This window comes from Argopecten irradians, chromosome 5 (genome assembly GCF_041381155.1).
Source record: "Argopecten irradians isolate NY chromosome 5, Ai_NY, whole genome shotgun sequence".
Taxonomy (NCBI): Eukaryota; Metazoa; Mollusca; class Bivalvia; order Pectinida; family Pectinidae; genus Argopecten; species Argopecten irradians.
Genome location: NC_091138.1, coordinates 34,711,664 through 34,726,819, shown reverse-complemented (window position 1 = coordinate 34,726,819; position 15,156 = coordinate 34,711,664). Strand labels below are relative to the sequence as shown.

The window sequence follows — 15,156 nt, the reverse complement described above, 5'->3', positions numbered from 1 at the left end:
AAAACTATTGCATTAAAATTACTAACAAATAATCTGAGTTGCTGTTTCGAGAAATATGTCGCTTACATCATTGATAACTTTGTTGTGTAATAATAAGAAAAGCAGCCGATCTAAAACACATTGCATCGTCAGCTGTTTATGGGTAAAGATGCATGCTATTTGTTTATATTGGTAACCTTATCTATTGTTAACATTATGAGATAGTCATACTTCCAAGTAGTCAACTATTGTATCCTACACTTTCTTCAGATTCTGTAAATAGTGAGATTATTTTGGTTGTCACGATTTCAGAATTTCAATGATTTGACACATGAGTTACTGTATTTGTCCTTAACAATGCCAATGGTGATACTTATCTAGCCTTTGATAGAAGTAAAATAAAACTTAAAATCATGGTGATGTTTTAGAATTATTTATCTACATACACTGTAAAGCTAGCACATTAATATGAAGAGAACTATATAATTTATATCAATGTACACAATATTAGCCTAAAGGTGATTATGGTTTTGATTATGTTTTTACAGACTTCATCACTAATATTGCTTGTCTTAATTACTTCAGGAAGCCTGATACAGACTGAAGAGAACACTTCCCACAAAAATATGATATATATATATAAGAATTATCTGATTGTATAGACTGGATAACTGTTTGTAACAGAGTAAAGTATAAAGACTTCAAATTCACCGACAACATGGAAGTCCCATTCAGTGGATCCCCCGGAGGACCAAACGGAAACAGTATGGACAATGATACAAGTCAGTGCTCAAGTCACACTACAGAGTCTGATAACATAAAGAATGATGAGACTTCCATTGTGACAGAAGTGAAGATGGAAGGAGATAAAGAAGTTTCCGAGAAACCTGGAAAATTCCATGTTAACAAAGCCTTGATCCCAGGAGCTCAGCTCAATGATATCCAGGAGTCCTCGGAACTTGAAGGCTTAGGGCTAGATGTCTTCAATCAGGAAGACTTTGAACAAGGTGATTTTGAACTATTCAAATAAATAGATATTAATTTAGCTGTGACAGATCTAGAAATGCAAACATCTCGATCAATAACTATCATGAATGCATCAAATGTGATCCTAACAGTATTAAGTATAATCAAGATTTAAGTTACACAAGATTCCTGGTAGACATATATATGCTTTGCATAATAGATTGATTATGTTAATTACAAAAAAATGTATGAAAGTCTCATTATAGTAATAAATTAAATTGCATGATTTCTTCATGAAATACAATTGTGAAATGATATTTCTTTTTAATCAACAGGTGTGATGGCCCAGGTCGATCAGGTTTTGGCAGCAGAAGAAGAGGAAAGAAAGAGAAAAATAATTGAGAAACAAATAAAAGCTGTGGAAGATGATATCAAGTCAGTAAATAAAAGTGTTTTCTTAAAAAAAAACTATATTTATTGGATGATAAAGTTGTTTCGAATGATAGATTAAATACATAGATTAAGTTTTAGAATGATAAAATGGTCAAACCATCTTTTGGAAAAAAGAATTAATATGCGAATTTCTTTTGGACTTCCTGAATAACTAAATATAATTAAAGGTCAGAATGTACATTTTAAAAATTTTAGGATGGTCAAACAAGAAATGCTGGACATTGAGAGGGTCTTGACCAGTCTCAGCAGTGGTCAGTCAGAATACACCAAGAGAAGAATTGACTCTGTCCGCAGACAAAAGGAGACCAAGGTGAGTGTAGAAAAATAAAGTTTGAACATGCAAATGAAAAACAATAAATCCCTTTATATTACCATCCTATCATATCAAGCAAATGCAAGCAAAATCATTACTTTGACAATACCTTTAGAATGATCATTATGTCAAAAATGATGCAACTAAAGCCAAAAAGAAAAAATATCTACAGAATGAAAATCAAACATCTTTTCATCGTTTTTGAAGTCATTAACATTTGTTAAAATTTCAGAAATAATATTCTTTACATTTATAATTTTGTTGCTCACTTCACTGGATATCTAGTAGTGAAAATGTATTCATGAGTATTGAGACAAATTATTTCTGTCTTAAATACCAGATAAGTCATATGAAGACTCTACAGGCCAAACACAAATCTCTCCTTCGTAAGTTACCTGGAGCATCTGTGGAGGAAGGCGAGGAAGAGAGTAAGTTTATAGAATTAAAATCAAAGTGATCAGTGTAACAGCAATCATGATCATCAGCTTTAAATTTTTGAAATCATGTTACGTAATGGTTATTATCGCAAAATGATTTGACTATAAATTGTTTATCTATTTAATAAATAGTATTAATAACAAAGTGGGTAACAAAATATGTATTTAAATATGGAATTTGTGATTCTGTGTTTATTTACCAGTATTATTATTTTTTTTATTGTGCAGGTGAAAATTTCGACATAAACCAAGTGTTAGGTTTGACTGCTGGACCGTCAAAGGAAACTGAACGTGAAAAAATGATACGCTTGGGAGAAATGACACCTTTTGGAACAGTTGTTTCGAAACCTACCACTTCTTTAGATAAGAAAATATCATCTATTTCATTAACACAGGTAAACATGTTGTGTTGTTATGTATGGTTCTGAAGCAAATCAAAACAATTCTTTTTAACCTCTGTCTTGTAGTAAAGATTTTTTTTCATCTTTTAGATTTTTCTTTTTTATTCAATCATTTGACATTTATAGTTCTTTCAGTAATTTACTAAACCGTTATCTAAAGAAAAACCTGAGATGTCAAAATTATTTTTATTTCAATTTATCTTTACAGAATTCATCATTTGACCAGTTCTTTATGGATAAGGACAATGCAAGAGTATCTCAGAAGAAACCAACACCCAAAGTTCAATCAGAATTGAATAAAAAACTTGAAAGGATGAAAGCAAGTCTCACAGAGGACTCAAAGAAATCTGAAAAGAAGAAGAAGACAGAGAAATCTACGTCAGATGAAGACAACAAGAAAAAAGGCAAATGTAAATCAAAAAGGAAAAACATTTTTGATGAAAAAGATAATAAACGCTACAGGGATGACGTTGAGGGGGCAGACTTCAGTCATTTGAAGTCCAGTAAGAGCAAATTTCCTAAAATGAATCGTAATTTTAGTGAAGATCCTGTTTTGAGTGACCAGGAGGAACGTTCCAGTGACGACTACCAACCAAATGAACAGGAGTTAGCCATGCTCAGTGATATGAGTGAATCTGAATTAAAAGGTATGTGACTTTCTGTCAATGATACCAGTTAACGTTACATACAGTCAATTTGTATGCAACTGGTTGTGGTAAATTAAATTTTATTTAAAACATAAACAGGTTGGTTTTTTTTCAGAACAGAGCTCAAGTTGATCAACTTTTTCTGGAAATGTTAATACACAAGGAGGAAATACTTGATTATGATAAACAGCCACATATCATTTAAAATCTGAAATATTGTAGAGTATGCTTTATTTGAAGTTTATCCATTAAATATATAGTCTTAGTTATTTATGAAATCTTGAATCATATGTAGTTTGAAGAACATGCATTTCCAATTCCAGAACAGCATTCCATCAATGAAGCTTCCAATCTATAAAGAGGCATAAGGAGTTAAACTAAGTAACTTTGTTAAAATCAATGTACAAAAATTAAATGCATCTTCGTTTTGATATAAAACTTTTTATTTCAAACAGAACAAATAAAGAAAAAGAAAAAAATTCAAAAGAAGGGATTTGGCCGACCCAAAAAGCCTCCAAAGTATCGTGAAAGTGATAGTGACTCAGACGATGAAGAGTCGAAAAGAAGACCTCAGTTCAGTGGTGATGTTGTTAGGGTTAAAAAGGTCATAGACGATGGGTGTGAGGAGGATTATGAAGACAGAATGAGGTATTTATATGTCATACGAACATCGACACTTGATAGAAGTAATCATATGTCTTTTACACCTCCGTGAGTGGACAAATACATCTGAAAAGTTGTTGCAGAAGTATATCATATCCTAAATTGTTTCAATTTAATAATTGCAATTTAGTATTTCAAATCCTGTGGTACAGAAGGGTGAAAAATACATATGAAGGTAAATTTAAATTTACAGGATTTCTTGTATAATGCTCTTTAAAAAAATTGAAGATTTTGTGATCATTGATAAATATGAAAGAAAAGAATCCATATTTCTTTAATAGGGAATTTAACATTTTTTCAGAGAAAGAAGGATATTTATTTCTTTAATAGGTAATTTAACATATTTTTGAGAGAAAAAGAATCTTTATTTCTTTAATAGGGAATTTAACAGAGCAGAGAGAGCAAGGATGCAAAGGGTTGAGAACAGAGAGGAGAGTGATGAGGAGGACCATGAATTAGATGGAGGTCTTCGTGTGCCAGGGAGAATCTGGTCCAGGCTCTTCAAGTAAGCCTAACACAATATTGGTATCCGAATCGGATGTTAGTCTTTAATATGAATATATGCTTTCATTCTAAAATAGTTTAAATAAAAATGTAGCTTAGTGATTTGATCAACTTCCTTCGTGTCCAAAGTTGTGAAGACATATGCATTGTACAGTGTTGTATCTTCAAACAGAAACTCAAAACAGATTTCAGTCTATAAACTTTCATGGTTTCTTCTTATATAAATCTATGTTTTTCTTTCTACTCCTTAACCCCTTTTTAGGACCAATGATGATATTGATAATAATGTTCTTAAAATCAAATTCTAATACATGTACAATTTGTTGTAATTGATGTTTAGGTAATCACTTTGTAACAAAGTTTTTCTGTATATGATGTGTATAATTGTAGGTACCAGCAGACGGGTGTAAGTTGGTTATGGGAGCTCCATGGCCAGCAGGCTGGTGGTATTGTAGGAGACGAGATGGGGCTTGGCAAAACCATAGAGATGATCGCCTTTCTGGCCTCTCTCAGACACAGCAAACTTAAAGATAAAAACTTCAAGTAAGTTCATCCACCACATTTTATCTTTAGTGGAATTGTAACATTGAAAAAAACACCAGGTTTTCAAATATTCAGCAATGAAGATAAGAGTTACCTTCATGACTTATCTTCTATAGAAGTGGTGTATATATTATCTGTTTGTTACCACAGATACCTTGGTCTTGGTCCAACCATTGTGGTTTGCCCTACTACTGTGATGTATCAGTGGGTGAAGGAGTTCCACACCTGGTGGCCATTATTTCGTGTGGCCATCCTGCACTCCTCTGGCTCCTACACATGTACAGAGGTAAGTTTTCATTCTGGTCATCTCGGACTCCTTCATATATTTAATTTACAAAAAAAAAGACTAGATGTTCATATACAGTTGAATCTTCATAATTCAAACTTCTATAATTCAAAGACAGATTTTTTGGTCCCTACTAAACAGAACACTTAAAATGGGAGTTTGATTAAACTTACCATAGAGATGATTTTGATTTTACTCAGATAACTCAAAATTCAATCACAGCCAAGTAACCTTCAAGATGAAGAAATTTGACTTTATTTTAGGCAGCTGTTGAGTAGTGCTCATTACATCCTATAAATATGAAATATTTGAATGTGTTTGTTGTGTTTAGGCAGAACTTGTGCGGAGTATTGTGAAGGACCGTGGGGTTTTGGTCACTTCCTTTAACACTTTAGTCATCCATCAGGAACTGCTCACCCAGTATAACTGGCATTATGTAGTATTGGACGAAGGACACAAAATCAGAAATCCAGATGCTCAGGTCACGGTTGCTGTCAAGCAGGTACAAAACATAAAAATATTGACTAAGGATAAACAAATTCATACAAGTCAAAGAAATGTAAAATGATCAAGGTTGCTCCCTAAATTGTTCTCGGAGACTCAAATGTTGAAAAATTTGCTTAAAGTTTTAAAAGGGTATTATATTTTTAACGTTGAAAGTTGAATTCTATAATTACCGGTACAGTAGTCACAATGAAAATTCTTTGTTTTTTGTTGACAGTTCCGGACCTACCACAGAATCATCCTGTCTGGTTCTCCGATACAGAACAACCTGAAGGAGTTGTGGTCCCTGTTTGACTTTGTGTTTCCAGGGAAACTCGGTACCCTGCCAGATTTCATGGCTCACTTCTCGGTACCGATTGTACAGGGTGGCTATTCCAATGCTACAGAAGTCCAGGTACTTCTTGTTTTTTTTTTTTTTAATACTTTGTACAGTGTCGCTAAGCTTTTAAATAGAAATGTCCATATGTTTATTTGTAAAAATGAAAAAAAAAAATTTGTATTTTTTTTAGGTTTGGTCAGGCACACAACTCCATTCTTAATTCATTTAAAAACTTTTATTTAAAGAAAACAGTTGGCAGATCACCTTTCACAGAAAGTCAAACTAAAGTAATATCTTGTTGCAGGTTATGACAGCATACAAATGTGCATGTGTACTGAGGGATACAATCAACCCATACCTGTTGAGACGCATGAAGGCTGATGTCAAAATAGACCTTCCTCACAAGAATGAACAGGTTTGTTTCTGTATATTATACTCTATCCTTTTCTTACAATATGACATTCTAATTCTAAGTTTTGACTGAACTTTCCACCCTTCTAAAGCTGGACAATTGCTAGATACTTGCATGCTTTTTACTAGATCTAGGTTGATCATTTTTCTCTCAGAAATCTGGCTTTCCCTGACCACCTGGTTTGAAAACAAAATCATTTGCCAACAATATGTAATAATAAGTCCCTTGTTTTCCTTATTTAGATGATGCTGATGGTACATGTATATAGTAATTATTTATTCATGTCCCTTATTTAGGTACTGTTCTGCCGACTATCAGATGAACAGAGAAAGGTGTACCTCGAGTATCTACAGTCACGGGAATGTCAGGCTATACTGTCAGGCAAATTCCAGGTAAGTCCTTCTCTCTGTCATCAGTGATATCATTGAAATACCATACTGCTGATTATCTTTGTGGGTAAAAAAATCAGAAATTTTGTCTTTAACAAAATCAGAAAAAAAAATGAAGAAAAAAAACATTGTGATCCTCTTACACGTTAACTCTTTTGTGACATTTACTGAAAATTAAGAAATTATGACATATTGTTTATGGTGGACAATTCCACTTTCTTATTTGCCATAGAATTTTTTTTCTAATTCATCACTTACCACACATAATCTTATATTCAATGTACATATTTTTGGTATGTGCTAATTATAAGTGATTATGAAGTGGCTGATGAATGAAGACAGCATCGATATTACTTTAAATATCAAAAGGATATGTAATTCTATCACCACAGGTATTTGCTGGTTTGATCGCCCTGAGGAAGATCTGTAACCACCCCGACCTGTGTACAGGGGGACCACGACTCTACATCGGGGAGGAGCCGGGAAATGATGTCGATCTTCAGTTTGGTCACAAGGCTCGATCAGGAAAGATGATCGTTGTTGAGTCTCTTTTGAATCTGTGGAAGAAACAGGGACACAGGGCATTGTTCTTTACTCAGAGTAGAGCTGTAAGTACATGGTATCATCTAGTATGACCACGCTTAAATTAAGTAGTTTTAGATTGTAGAGAGCTTTCAATTTTAATTTGATAGACTAGCACTCCAGTCTAAGGATGTTCCATAGCCTGGTGTATGATTTAAAACACACTCGATTCTAGAAAGCTTCTGCTGATTACAACTTGTTGATAACAATTGTGTTGATATATGTTTCAGATGCTGGACATCATGGAGAACTTTGTACAGAAGGAAGGTTACACCTACCTGAGGATGGACGGAGGGACCGCCATATCTGGGAGGCAAAGTCTCATCAACAGATTCAACAAGGTACAATTGTCTCTATACTCTTGTGTAAATCTACCATCAAACATGCGGGATGTGATTTACTCCATTCAATTTCATAGAATGGTCATATGTTATATTTCATTATCCAATGTTAAATGATTATACCCGTCAATGTCATTTACCTCAAGTGTATCCAATTTCCTATCTGCATCTTTAATAAGAACAATTTTGTACTTGTATTAGATGTGATAAAAGGTAAACACTTTTAAATGTTTTGTTTTTGCACAAGTATAAATATTTAGCCTGCAAAAAGTTACAAAAAATGTAATCAACCGCTAAGCAGCATTATGACTTCAGCTTGCAAAATGTGGTTAAATATGAATTCAGAAATTTCTATGTTTGCCATATGTAAATAAGATTTTATTTTTGTTTTACAGGATAGCTCGGTCTATCTCTTTCTGTTGACAACCAGAGTAGGTGGTCTGGGTGTGAATCTGATCGGTGCCAATCGTGTCATCATTTTTGACCCGGACTGGAATCCCAGTACCGACACTCAGGCGAGAGAGAGAACCTGGAGAATCGGTCAGGAACGACAAGTGACCATCTACCGACTGGTCACCACTGGTACGATAGAGGAGAAAATCTACCACAGGTAAGTCTAAAAACTTGATGGAAGGTTAGGGACGTAGATAATCTGGACTAAAAAAAATAAGGCCTGGAAAATAACTGAATTTCTTTTCACTGTTAGCCTTAAGATTTCTCATTTCCCTTTGTAAGCTAGGGGTGGTTGAATAGCTAGATATCTCATACTTAAAGAAAATTTACCATAGGTTAAAGAAGAGGTTTTCCTGCAACCCATGGAAGATAACCTATTAAGATAAAAATGATACTTTCAGAGATCATTTAAGTTTTTACATACTCAGTACATTTTGTACCAAGTATTTTCTTATGATAGGAATTGAAAACTTTCACATTTTATAACTAATAGTTGCTGCATATAAAAGAAATACTTCTTGATTTGATGTTCATTCAGATTGTAATTGTTGATATATATTATTTTCCTTTCACTAGACAAATCTTCAAGCAGTTCCTAACCAATCGTGTGCTCAAAGACCCAAAGCAGAGACGATTCTTCAAGTCAAATGACTTGTATGAACTGTTTGAGCTTGGAAATGATGACGGACGGGAGCCAACAGAAACAGGGGCGCTGTTTGCTGGAACAGGGTCAGAGGTCAAGGCCAGCTCCTTAATGTCACGCAGCAAAAGCAAGGACGACCAGACCAAAAAGGGCAGCAAGACAAACAGGTTTGATGTGATGTTCGAAGAAAAAGAAACGAGAAAGAAGGAACAGGAAAAACAGAAAGAAAAAGAGAAACAGGAAAGGAGAAGAATTAAGATTGAGAGTGAAGAGAGTGAGGAGGACATGGAGGGGATGTATGCACTCGCTGAAAAGTTACGACAGGATATTAAACAGGAGGAGGAAGAAGGGGGATCATCTGATCGGTCAGTAAGGAAAGGTCGCGGGAGAACCAGTAGTACAGAAGAGCTCTCTATCAAAAAGGAACCAAGTTTTGATAACGACAGTGACTCTAGGCCTGACAGTTCAGGATCTGGATCTAGGCCTGGCAGTGGCACCAGACCAGGTCCTAGTGAAGAAAGTACGAGACAAAAACAGGACCATACTGATCAACCTAGTAACAAAGGAGGAAAGACTCAGTCACAACTGTTAGAGCAGATACTTAAAAGAAAGCAGGACTTACAGAAAAAGTTTGGCACAGAGGGTGCCCCAGTAATTCACAGAGAAAAAAACCGTGATAGGGTCAGAGGTCAGAAGGCGGAGGAGGCATTGTCGGCCGCTGGATCCTCCTCCTACAGGGAAGTCGGTGAGGGAGCCGCACATTCTCTGGGAGGAAGGGACGAGGATCACAGGAGGAGGCACAAGAAGCACAGACACAAGGACGACGGTAAAGGTGCAGCACATTCCCACAGAGAGGGCACTGATGGGGATCATAGAAGGAAACACAAGAAACATCGACACAAAGACGACCGGAGAGATGATGAGGACAGGCACCACAGGAAACATCGCAAACGAAAACATCGTGACGCAAGTACGTTTATACATTTGTCTGTATTTAAAACAATCTAAAATGTAAATTTTCTATTGTTTGATAACACCTGCAGAAAGCAGATCAACAATGTGGAATTTTCATGCATCTAGAGATGAAAAGAACTCGGCCAAAGTTTGTATTGTGTAGTCATCACATTAATCTTGCATATGAAATGTATAAATTCTAACTATTTATCAATATTTTCATTTTTAACACAATTAATAAGTATAAACAAAATCTATTATTTGACATTGCAGTGTTTGAGGGTGAGAGGATCCCAAATTTGGTAAAACTAGACGAATATAAGCCAAATCAATCAAAAGCAAATGAGGAGGAAGGAAAAAAGATGGATGATTATGTTCTCAAGACCTTATTCAAGAAAACAGGTATTGTTTATTTTCAGTTTCTTTATCAATTACTGTAGTATAAATCCTGTTATTGTTGCTATTAGGCCATAACCTGTCTAGATTTCATATGGAGGTGCAGGCATTTATTTCCTACATACTTCTATTAAAATGTCATCTTTTTTGGAGTGTGCTTCTAGGGAAATTAGATGCTGGAGGCTAGTACTGGTACATGTAAATACAGACTCATTTAGATTAGCATTTTAAAGGATATACTAATTGTTAAACTATCTAACCTTGACCTTGTGTGTTATGTCAGGTATCCAGAGTGCGATGAAGCATGATGTGATCATGGACTCGAGTAAACACGACTACGTGATTGAAGAGGTGGAAGCTGACCGCGTTGCTAAGGAAGCCATGAAAGCATTGAAAAGGTCAAGGTCGCAATGCTCCTCTGCAATGTCTGGTGTACCAACTTGGACAGGCCAATCAGGTGCTATCAAAAAGTATGTTTTAAAATAGTTCATAAAACGTAAAGACATTGTGAAATTTCTGAGTTGGATACTGTTTTATATGAATGAGCAGACACATACAGATATGTTAAGTTAATTATCTTATGTAGTATTGTAAATTTCACTGTCATTATAAATCAGTTAACATGCTGTATTAAATACTTCTCTATTTCTGTAGGCCAAGATTTGGACAGAAGAAGAACAGTCTGCTAGTTGAGAAAACCCCAAAACCCGACTCATCAAAACCAGTACAAGTAAGTACACAAATGAATGATAGCATCAAATGTTGATGAGCTTATGTGCAGTGGATGTTGTCATTTTATCTATTTACTTTGCCTTTAAATAGCTGCCAGTAATATGCAGTACCCCACTGTTAAGTGACTTTGTGTGGTTAGGAAGGGAAATCAATATGGGATAGATGGTAAACTAATTAGTAATTACTCAAATATTCAGATGAGTAGTAAATGCTTCTTGAGCCTTATAAAATGAAAATGTCTGTATTAATGTAATTTTCGAAGCCTTAAACCTTTATTTTTGTTACACAAAAAAGTGTGAATATTACATGTGTTTTGTGAGTAATGTCATTTCTTGCTTATTATAGATTAAGAAACAAGAGAGCAGCACAGCTTCAAGTACAGTAACTTCAAGTACAGTAACTGCAAGCACAGTAACTTCAAGTACAGTAACTTCAAGTGCAATATCTTCAAGTACAGCAACTTCAGCTGGCCCTTCAAGACATCATTTTGATGGTTCATTCGCTGGAAATGTTGTGAAGGACATTGTGACAGACACATCAGAAGCATCCATGATGACTTCTAGTGAACTGCTTAGTAGAATGAGGCAGCGGAACGAAGGAACACGGGAATCAACAGAGGACGGAGAGGATGAGAGGACCGCTGCAGATCCCGAATCATTCAAGCTTATCACAGACATTCGTAATTTCATCATGTTTGAGTGTAACATAATCGGAGAGGCAACAACTGATGAAATTTTGGCAGAGTTTGGACCCAAATTACCCAAAGTAGAAAGTGTGAAATTTAAGGCGATGCTTCAGGAAATCTGTGACTATGAGAAGAAACATGATGTTGGATCATGGCGATTAAGACGAGAGTTTAGGTAGTGGTGGTGTCTAACCCGTATGACTGGACTTGAATAAATGGCTTTATATTTGTGTAAATTCCAACAGAGTTCGTGTGGAGCTTCTCACTTGGACAGTCAATAGTATGGCCTTAACATGGAGTCAGCAGTAAAGGTCATGTCATGATCACTACACTGGTTTCTGAATAAATGAGTATAAATGTGTAAATTATTGTGCGACGTTTATGGTGGTTGAGAGTTGAGTGCATATATGGTGTTGTATACAGAACCGATGTTTTCAGGACTTGCAGCATTACTGGTATGTATGGGATGAGTTAAGTTGTTGAATGGGTGTTTTTCTGTAAAAAAGTTTACCAATGTGAGGCATTCCAAATCTTGATGCAAATATGTACAAAAAAATTACATACAGTAGTATAGTTGTTGATGATTGAATTTAACCAAGTGTAAAATTAGAAACAAATCAAAGCTACAATGAATGGGAAAATACAAAAATTAGCCCTACATAATAAATTTGCTCAATAACATTACTTATCTAGATCTAGATCACATCAGCAATTTCGTTTAGTTTCAATATTATACCGGTGCTAATATAATTTGTGTCTTACAATTTTTAAACCCTTACATTTGAATTTACACCAAAATTACACCACATAAGTGTATCTCTTCAAAACCTATTGTTAGGTTGCTGGTAACTTTATAATTGTTTTAACTTTTACAAAAACAATATGTTGTTAATTTGATTTTATTTTGTATACAAAAAAGATCAGGGAATCATATAAATCATTGCTTCAAAATTTATATCTTAATTGATCATGTACATGTGCAGGAAGTACATAGTCTGTATTTGCATATAACAGAGTTATCTGCCCTTGCGGGTAGGTATTGATTGTGATGTCATTTGTTTGCGAGCGTCGCATCATACTTTTCGGAGAAAATGTGAATTGCGCTCACAAAATAATGACGTAACAATTTATACCTACCCTCAAGGGAGCTAACTCTGTAATATGCAAAGACGGAATAATTAGTATTGTGTATTGTATTTGTAAGATATGTTTGCATCGAATTGTGTTCCATCCCTATCAGTTCAATCTGCAAACACAAAAATAGATACATGATCATCGTATTTAAATCATGTTGTTCTGTTTACTTGTTGATATAATTACTGTGTTGAACTGTCAAGCTACATATCATATACATGGTACATGTATTGATAAAAAATGTAAAATCATTATATCATGAAAAGTAAAGCAGCAACAAATGATTCTTCTCCTGGTCATATTAAATCTCAAATCTCATTGGTATTGGTATAAATTGATACATGTTTACATTTGATACACATGTACACAATAAGGGTTACATTTAAGAATATATTTTTAAATGGATGTGCCTTGAAAACATATGCATTGCGTAAAAAAACATGACAGATATGTATGTGTATAATGTGAATGTACGTGTCTGGTAACAGGGCCAGGGGAAACTTGGGGGGAAAAAGAAGGTACCGGTAAACATGAAAATATTTTGTAAATATGTGCTGGTAATGTTCATTATTGGTTGAATCATGTTGAATTATTCTTTTATTTTTAAATGAGTATCTGTCTGATATTAGTTTAGTAATTTTGTTTTGGTCTATTACAACAGAAAACAATATATGTTATCAAAATGATTCAAGACATGTACACCATAATATTAGAAACATCTAAACAATCAATAAATATTTACTTACTAATTTCTCATAAGCATAAAATTCAATTTTTTCAGTGATTTGGGTAAAAATTTCAAAAGGAACTGTATTTTGAAAAATGCATCTAATACAAGAATAATAGACAGTATCGTAAATCAAAAATTAATCATAAAAGACCACAGTATGACCTTAAAATGCTACACACAGCTAAAAGTGAATAATGAACAACAGCGGAAATATTTGTTATTCTTTTGATTTATAGTGCTTTTTCTGTTGTTTAGGATACATGGTATGGACAAACCAGATGTGGAGGGGTTATATATAAATCAATGTTTGACTTTTTAAAGAATTTTTTTACAGATTTGGTATCAAAATTTTTATTATATTTTACCTCTGTTGAATTATGACACATATTTTTCTGTTAAAGTGTTACAGAACAAAATAATGATTAAAATTGCTCAGGAAAGAAAATCTTTGTTTTGTGTTGTTTTCTTTACTGTACAATGCACCATTATGTCACCGATATAAAACACACTGTATTTGACTCAATAAGCACTCCCATCCCCATAAGTGCCCCTCACCCTTTTTAGGCCTCAATTTCACTTCCCTTGAATTACTGACAATAGTGTAGACAGAAAATATGAAAACTGTTTATAGGTTTCTTTATTGATTTCTTTTGCAAAATGATTTATTAATGGCGTGCTTGGGGAAATAATTTTATGAAAGGTTAGTCCAAACTTGGTTCTATTAAGCGCCCCCTAATTTGTTTCAATTTTTAAGCGCCATTGGCTCTTATTGGGTCGAGTATGGTAGTATTAATCAAAATCTTGTTGGAGCCAATTAGTATTTTCAAATAACACTTGTACAATAGCTTCAAATTCACAGATCAAACGTTTTTCAAACCAATACAAACTGCCTTGTTTATAGTTTGAAACAAATAAAAAAAAAATTGTTGAGAGACAATGATTTAAAATGAAGACTGATGAAATTCAATCTATCATTCCCCAGTAGTTCCAGTTTATCATCAGGACCAAGAAAAAATTCTTTCAACAGGTGCAAAACTTGAAATGTTGCTTAATCTCCTGGGGCTATTTGTAAATATTATGGACAAAAAGAATAGAATCTTCAGGTCATATTTATTTAGTTAGCCTCTTACAGAGAGGAAGCTTTATAATTATCGAATCATTCTGGTTTCTATGCCAGTTCAAATTTTGACATTAAAATTTTCCTTTCATTGTTTTCCTTAACAACTTGCATTTCTTTCTTTCTGGATTGGTAATTTATGATATACCCACTTGTATATAAAATCCAGTTTCGAGCCACATCAGTTTAGTTTTCTATTAAAGATGCTCAGATATGTATGTGTACAATGCCGCAGACAGAACATAAATTATAATCATCATTTGACCAAGAATTTGTGTTAAATCGCGTATATATATATGTCTAATTAACACAAAAAATAATATGAAATAATTCATTTTGCTTTTGGTGCTTTTAGTACTTGATTCAATATAGGACATAGTGCCATGGAATTTTTTCAGGATGCAATTATTTATTTTCAATAATATTTTCGTCTTGAAGTAAAATTAGAAGCTCAAACTTTTCAATGGTGGTAATGGTGTAAAGTAAGTAACTTTTGTAACTGAAGAAAAATACTAATTCGTCTGCTCCTGTTTTTCATAAAGAAAAAATTACCATTCGTCGGTGATGGAGCAT

General features: G+C 34.1%; 1 protein-coding gene across 1 annotated transcript; it reads left to right on the top strand.

Annotated features, from left to right (window-relative positions):
- Positions 1-78: 78 nt before the first annotated feature.
- Positions 79-13,911, top strand: LOC138323645 (DNA excision repair protein ERCC-6-like). The gene is made up of 23 exons (XM_069268397.1): positions 79-142; positions 565-986; positions 1,281-1,380; positions 1,594-1,708; positions 2,052-2,139; positions 2,377-2,543; positions 2,758-3,196; positions 3,652-3,844; positions 4,239-4,364; positions 4,754-4,906; positions 5,057-5,192; positions 5,524-5,694; positions 5,914-6,090; positions 6,320-6,430; positions 6,724-6,819; positions 7,209-7,424; positions 7,629-7,739; positions 8,135-8,349; positions 8,769-9,805; positions 10,063-10,191; positions 10,469-10,655; positions 10,840-10,915; positions 11,263-13,911. The coding sequence occupies exons 2-23, from the start codon at positions 698-700 to the stop codon at positions 11,779-11,781; spliced, it is 4,851 nt and encodes a 1,616-aa protein (XP_069124498.1). The 5' UTR covers positions 79-142; positions 565-697; the 3' UTR covers positions 11,782-13,911.
- Positions 13,912-15,156: the final 1,245 nt, after the last annotated feature.

Excerpts from the sequence above, each read along its gene's own strand:
- LOC138323645 (XM_069268397.1), top strand. The coding sequence starts at position 698 with ATGGAAGTCCCATTCAGTGGATCCCCCGGAGGACCAAACGGAAACAGT. Across the intron at positions 4,365-4,753 it reads ATCTGGTCCAGGCTCTTCAA|GTACCAGCAGACGGGTGTAA; the intron begins GTAAGCCTAACA and ends GTATAATTGTAG. Across the intron at positions 5,695-5,913 it reads TCACGGTTGCTGTCAAGCAG|TTCCGGACCTACCACAGAAT; the intron begins GTACAAAACATA and ends TTTTGTTGACAG.